General features: G+C 44.1%; 1 protein-coding gene across 1 annotated transcript; it reads left to right on the top strand.

Annotated features, from left to right (window-relative positions):
* Window positions 1–1,018: 1,018 nt before the first annotated feature.
* Window positions 1,019–5,780, top strand: LOC119141768 (E3 ubiquitin-protein ligase TRIM36-like). The gene is made up of 5 exons (XM_037374353.1): window positions 1,019–1,650; window positions 2,281–2,405; window positions 2,946–3,236; window positions 3,540–3,837; window positions 5,359–5,780. Exons 1-5 carry the CDS (start codon window positions 1,529–1,531, stop codon window positions 5,711–5,713), a joined length of 1,191 nt encoding a protein of 396 aa, XP_037230250.1. The 5' UTR covers window positions 1,019–1,528; the 3' UTR covers window positions 5,714–5,780.
* Window positions 5,781–6,748: the final 968 nt, after the last annotated feature.

The raw sequence follows: 6,748 nt of genomic DNA, 5'->3' as shown, positions 1-6,748 counted from the left end.
GGACAAATTTTTTATGTCTTACTTCTATATTCTCAAACCAGTAAATCTCAATTTATCTTTTAATAAATGAGTCTGAGAGACCGTCTTCGTGTCCAGGATGGAGTGTTCCAGATTATGCATCTTTCTATGAACTAACAAAACGCCGCAGCCTCATGGTATTGGTCCAGGTGCATCCAAATGTGGAACTGGGCAGTGCTAACCATGACGCAAAACCTCTAGTTTAGACCAGTTTCTGAAACAGAGGAACCAAAAATGATGCATTTGTCTATGGAAGGACATCTAGCCTGGGAACAACAAACTGGAAAGTTCAACACTGTGATCTACAGCCTTCAGCTGACAGACACTGGGTTTCATAGATGAACAGGCAAATGGTGACTGTGCAATGGGAGAATCACAGCTACTGAAGAGAGAATCCTGTCTCCTGGGTCTCTTTGACTGCTGGGCTCACACACACAAGAACGTCAGCCACCTACTCAACACAGCGTAGTAATGTGTAAAGGTTTTCAGCGCTTGCCCAGCCAATCACGGTTTATTAAACGAGAGGGAAAAAAGTAGAAGGAACAACCAATTTTAACAGCAGAAAGAGATTTTCTGACTCTCACTTACAACTTTCCAAGATCTGGAAAAGCAAGCAAACAAAAAAGGATCACATTTGTGTTACCTATGAAGCTACTCGGGAACATTCAAGTCTAGGAGTGAATGACGAGCTGCAGGAGCCTCAGGACTAAGTGATCAGGTAAACGAGCAGAGGAAACTCAACATTAACAAATGCAGAATTCACACAAGGTGGGGAAACCCTTATCTGCATGGCTTACGTACAACTAGACCACAGGACTGTGTGGAAAATACTGCAGGAACCACCTTTGTGAATGTCAGCTTAATATTCGGTATTGACCAAAAGGGCAAATACAGTTTCAGGACTATGAAAAGAAGGAAAACACAGAACTCATGCGTGTCTTAGTGCTTCTCAGTGCCTTTTGTTCAGGGCACTAGTCAGAGGTAGCACTACGGTTCTGAGGGCATCCGTGAGAAACTGGGCTGGACCTCCGGTTCAGGGTGATGGGGGAAGGTGGAAGAGCACCTAGCTCTTGGGCACAAAGACTTTGAGACTGACCTGCTTGCTTTTCCATGAGCTGTTTAGACAAATGCCATGCATAACTCAAGGCGCAGTCAGAGGAACACTTTCCTGCTCTTGGTTCTCGGTGTTAGGGTACTAAACGCTAGCTTGGGTGCAGCGCTGATCGCGTTGTCAGTCCCAAAGAGCACAACAGAGCTCATTAGTCTTGTCTGTCAAGCGCCTGACTAGATTGCTGTGATACCTTGAACAACCTTATGTATGTTTCTGTACACAGCCGCAGCTGTGGAATCTGTCTGAGTGTCTTTTGTTCCCTTCTAGTGCAACAGTGAAAGGGCTAAAGAAGAAGCATCTCAGAGTTTTGAGAAATTATTTCATGTCCTGGAAGAGAAGAAGTCTGCAGCCCTTAGGGCAATTGAAGCTTCTAAGACTTTAAGGCTGGAGAAATTGCAAATGCAAGCAGAAGAATACCAGGGGCTCCTGGAAAATAATGGCCTTGTCGGATATGCCCAAGAAGTGCTTAAAGAGACTGATCCATCTTGTTTTGTTCAAACAGCAAAACAACTTCACGTCAGGTATCTGAATTACCTTCTGTTTGAGGGACGGGTACCCTTCCAGGATGTCTGGTCAGCCGTATTGTTTTGACACCTGCTAGCAAAGTACGGAATGTCTTGCGGAGGCTCAGGAGGTGGTCCCGGTACCGTTCAGTAGCAGTAATTAGAGTGTGCCTTCAAAAACAGCACACAGGAGGGGCCCTGTCCTGTGGCAAGACCGAGCCTCCCTCAGTAGGACTGCAGTGGAAGGGTGGCTTGTTCAGCTCACTGCCGCTTTCCTTTGCTCAGAGATTGTATCGGGTATTTGCAAGTTAATCAAACATGTCTCTTCCGGCTTTAAACGCTTTCATCTTAATGGCTGCTCTCCATGAGTGCTTCACACCTATTTTGCTCTTTGAGCATAATGCCTCAAATTGTTAAAATGCTCTGCCAAGAGAATTGCCTGTTCCTTACCTTTACGCGGATGTACAAACAGCCTTTAAATGTTGCCTTTGAATTCTGTCTAGAGAGGCAGAACTTTCTGGGAGGTATCAGTAACTATATGAAGATGGAACTTTTTGGAAAGCAAAGCTTAGCAATTTTGTTTAAGGAATGCACACACGTGAATTCCCTTTTCTCTCTTCTGCCATGCCTCTGCTTCTGCGCTGTCAGAATCCAAAAAGCTACCGAATCTCTGAAGAGCTTCAGGCCAGCAGCTGGAGCTACTTTTGAAGACTTTGTGGTGGACATCGCCAAGCAAGAAGAGATCCTTGGTGACTTGTCTTTCCATTCCAATGGTAAGTTGCGAGCGCACCAGCTCATTGTCAAGTTACAGCTTTAAGGGCTGCTCTGAAAGAGGCAAAACTTAGGCAGGGCTGCAGCTGCAGAAGTCAGTCTTGTGACTTGTGTTGTCCTTTCTGTCTCTGTGATCCACAAGGCATTACCTGGCAGCAATGTAATGAAGCTTCAGCTTTGGTAACGAAGCTAAGACGCCATTGCTTTCAGTGCCAGTTAACACTGGCTTCCAAAATATTGTAGATCAGTATTACTAGGTCTTTGCAGATGCTTTTTGTTGCACGACAAAAAAGAACAGTTTTCATACGCTTTTTTAGCTGCCAGTAGAAACGAACGATACAACTTTGAAAGTAAAAACAGAAAGCGAAGGTTTTATTTAAGTGCACATCCAGAACCATGCTCATCTGCACTCGTGAACTGAGCCAGGTTCCCCCCTGCGACTCATGGTGCTGTAGCCACTCAACAAAGGGCTTGTACATGAATTCTAGACCAAGGTGTATCTAAATGTGAGGGTTATGCCTCCTGAGTCTCTGTCGTTCCAGGTCTGGAAATACCAGAGATCAATGAAGAGCAAAGCAGAATATACAACCAAGCTCTGATCAGCTGGGAATGCCCTGGGAATGTCGACTCGGCTGATATCTATGTCCTTGAATATCGTAAGCTTAATAGAGAAGACGAGACTGAGATGTGGCAGGTCGAAGTTTGCAGCAAGAGCAAAGTAATATCTGATCTTGATGACGACAGCAGCTATGCCTTTAGAGTTCGTGGATATAAAGGCTCCATCTGTAGCCCTTGGAGCCGAGAAGTTGTTTTGCGTACTCCTCCAGCTCCAGGTATGGGGTTTTCTTCTTTCCGCAAGGTGCTGGATCTGTGTCTGTCGGTGTTGAGAGCTGTGCGTACGTAGTTCCAGTAGCTCCCAGACTTTGACTATACAGTTACTAGTTGCATAAATGTTGAGAAGCACTGTTAATGGGTTAAGTAGGTAGCATGCTGAGACTGTGTTAAATTGCATGATGTTCCTGGTAGCCTTCAGAAGTGGGAAATCCCAGTGCCAGTGTATATGCAAATGTAGTTTATAAGCACAGGAGGCCAAATACCTAACTAAGAGGACAATTTTTTGGGATACTGTTTTTCAGTTTTCAGTTTTCTTTTTGATGACAAATGTGGGTACAACAGTGAACATCTCCTGCTGAACCCAGGAAGAACCTCTGTGGAGAGCAGGGCTGGATTTCCTCTGCTGCTGGGATCTGAGCGCGTGCAGGTCGGATGCTACACAACCTTGGATTACATCATTGGTGACACTGGGATTGCCAAAGGGAAGCACTTCTGGGCTTTTCACGTGGAAGCCTATTCATACCTGGTGAAAGTGGGAGTTGTTTCTAGCCACAAGATAAATAAATTGTTCCATAATAGCCATGACGTGACCAGCCCAAGGTAAATTGCATATTCTTGCTTAACACATGTTTTATAGAAGGAGATGTCTTTTTTAAAATATAAATAAAGAGCGGTTCTGGCCTCAATTAGTACACAAGGTGAACCTAACGAGTGCAAAGTAGCTTGAAGGATATGGTGTAAGCAGGTTGCCCTGTTCATCGTCTACAGTTAGCGGGGAAAATGTGCTAGTTACCCAGAGTCCTATTTTCTTTCTTTTGAGGGTAGAAATCAGGTTTCTATAGATGTCAAGATATGTCACTTAAAGCAAGAAGGTAAAAAAGACAAATACTGCAAGATTGAAGCAATGCTTAATTGTCAGTAGTAAGACTCCGCCTTCATTCCTTAAGCATGCTAAGTTTGGCAGCCATTCAGAGGTACGATGTTCACTGTGCACATCTGTGTATCTTTGCTGTAGCTTGTGTCACGGTGGATTCCAAGCCACTGGCTTATCCCAGGCTGTGTGCTTGCATGTGGTACTGGAGTGCTAACTGAGGAGAAGCTCAGTGGACAGTGGACAAACGAGCAAAAAAGATTTCCAGCTCTCAATTACAGCTGTACTAAGCCTGGACGTGCCTAAGAACTGCAGGCTGGGAGGCTGTCTGCTGGGGACTCTGAACTTTTCCAGGAATCTGACAAATGTATTGGCTTCCTCCTGGAAGTGTAAGAAAGCCAATGTCTTGAGCTGCTTAAAGTCAGATGGAGCCTTTTTGCAAAGTGAGGACTTAGATCCTGATTTCCTGATCTCTTTTTCCGTATCCACACAAATATCTGGAAAAGTTGAGCTGACACACGTCCAGCCTCCCACCAGAAACGCAAATCTAGGTAGGAATTGTCTGCACAGAAGAATGTCTGCTTCTGCAGTCTGGCTTCTTCTGGGGACAGAAGCAGGGGGAAAAGCAAGTAGACTGAACAAAGCTGGCTACAAACTTTTCCCCAGTAACCAGCTGGGAAACAGGGGTTCAGGGAAGCCTCCAGGCAGTGCACTTTAAAAGCAACAAACAAAGTGGCAAGCCAAACAAACCAGATGCACCAAAACCCGAAGCCTACCGTGTTGTGTTGTGAATTTTAAAAGGCAATGTAATACAGCAGTGGTGTGGAAAAGTCATAGAACAACAGTAATGTTAAACGTATTTACTGGTGTCGCTTAACATTATGTAAATGAAGTTAAATGTATCTTGTCTGTAATGGTTAGTCATTTTCGCTAAATTACTTCTCAAGTTAACTAATTTACTGTTCCTGTAGGTTCATTAATGATTGCCTAGCATGAGTACACTCAGATACACCTGTTCCTTAGTAAAGCCTTCTGTGGTCTCATCCGTATTAGTGTTTAGCTGTTATTGTTTGAAGTGGCCCATGTGAGTGTCCTCCACCTACGACAGGCATCTTCCCTCCTGGCTTAGGTAGATTTTTACCCCACAAGGTTTTCCAGGTAATTGTGTAGTGTTACGTATCTTATGGAAGTGTTTTCTCCACTTCACATCACTGTTCCCACAAAAACAAACAGTTGTTTTTCTGTTCCAGATACGAGCAAGACAGTGGTCATGACAGTGGGAGTGAAGATACCTTCTCTGACTCATCGAAGCCTTGCACTCTGGTCACTTTAGGCATGAAGAAGTTCTTCATCCCCACGACACCTGCTGCCCCCAAGGATCCAGCAAGCAGAATCCTTCCCCTGCCATCGTGCTTGGGCATCTGCCTTGATTGTGACAATGGCAAGGTGGGGTTTTATGACGCAGACCGCATGAAATGCCTTTATGAGTGCAAGGTGAACTGCTCTGGCATAATGTACCCAATGTTTGCCTTAATGGGTGGCGCAGCCATTCACCTTGAGGAAGCTGTCACAGCGAAGTATGAGGAGTACCACGACAACGTTTAGTGCAGTAACCTCTTTCTATTGCTGCTCTGAGATGGAGAATGACGGCAGGAGAGCTCTACCTTGTCCGATTAATTATGTTCTACATATATGTTGCTCACAAGTCTCTCTGTCATGTCTTTTTTTAAACACGTTGTCCAGACACTTCCCACACCAGTGTGAACTGTTCTGGGAACTCTCCTGCCTTTCTCGTGATCTGTGTGATGCTGTTCTCTACGGACTTTCTTGGCAGGAGGAAGCAGGAAAGAAGTTTAACTAGCAACCAAGATCACTCCTCATGGGTAGAAATCTGCCTTCTATGTAACTTAAATTCTTACGTAGTCAGTTTTGCACTTAATGAACAAAGCTGACAGCGTGTGATTGCTGTTCTCCTTTTAAGATACCTGCCTGAAATGCCTCTGAGGGATCAAACGCCTTCCAAATAACCCCAGAGCACCGGGGTTGGGCCTTTCAGCACGAAAAATTATACACCAGACAGAAGTCGGAACTGCATATGAACGTTTAGCTTGTATTTGGAAAGAGAAGGGTAAACTAGAATACGATTGCATGTCATATACCTTTGATGTGGCTGTAAGCTAGAACTCTGACACCTGGCGTCATGCAGTTGGTGGCATAATGATAAGTTTCTTTACTCTTCTGGGCTTTACTATAGGCTGTAAACAATAGAGTGCAATTCTACTTGAAGTACAGAATTCAATGTCCAAAATCAAAGGTGTTTGCATGTGTGAGTAGTTGTACCTGGTATTTAGGCAAAAGCAAATGAGTTCTTGACATCAGTTGTAATATGTGAACGTTAAATAATCAGGTATTTCTTAATTTTTTTTATCTAGTAGCAGCTTGTTTTTCTAGTAAGAATGTAAAAAATGCACTGATTAAGTTATGAGACCCTATTTCTGCCTTAAAGGATGTCTCCCCTCAAATTTCTGTTCCTGTCATGTTAAAAACTATCCCACGGTAGTTCTTCATAGAAACACAGAACTACAGATCGGTTTGGGTTGGAAAAGACCTTTCAAAATCATCTAGTACAACCCCCTGCCA

The sequence above is a fragment of the Falco rusticolus genome, chromosome Z (assembly GCF_015220075.1).
Source record: "Falco rusticolus isolate bFalRus1 chromosome Z, bFalRus1.pri, whole genome shotgun sequence".
Lineage (NCBI taxonomy): Eukaryota > Metazoa > Chordata > Aves > Falconiformes > Falconidae > Falco > Falco rusticolus.
This window is presented reverse-complemented; position numbering and strand designations above follow the sequence as displayed.

Coding starts and splice junctions, on each gene's coding strand:
- LOC119141768 (XM_037374353.1), top strand. CDS start 1,529: ATGCAAGCAGAAGAATACCAGGGGCTCCTGGAAAATAATGGCCTTGTC. Junction 1,651..2,280: donor GCAAAACAACTTCACGTCAG/GTATCTGAATTA, acceptor CTGCGCTGTCAG/AATCCAAAAAGCTACCGAAT. Junction 3,237..3,539: donor GCGTACTCCTCCAGCTCCAG/GTATGGGGTTTT, acceptor ACTGTTTTTCAG/TTTTCAGTTTTCTTTTTGAT.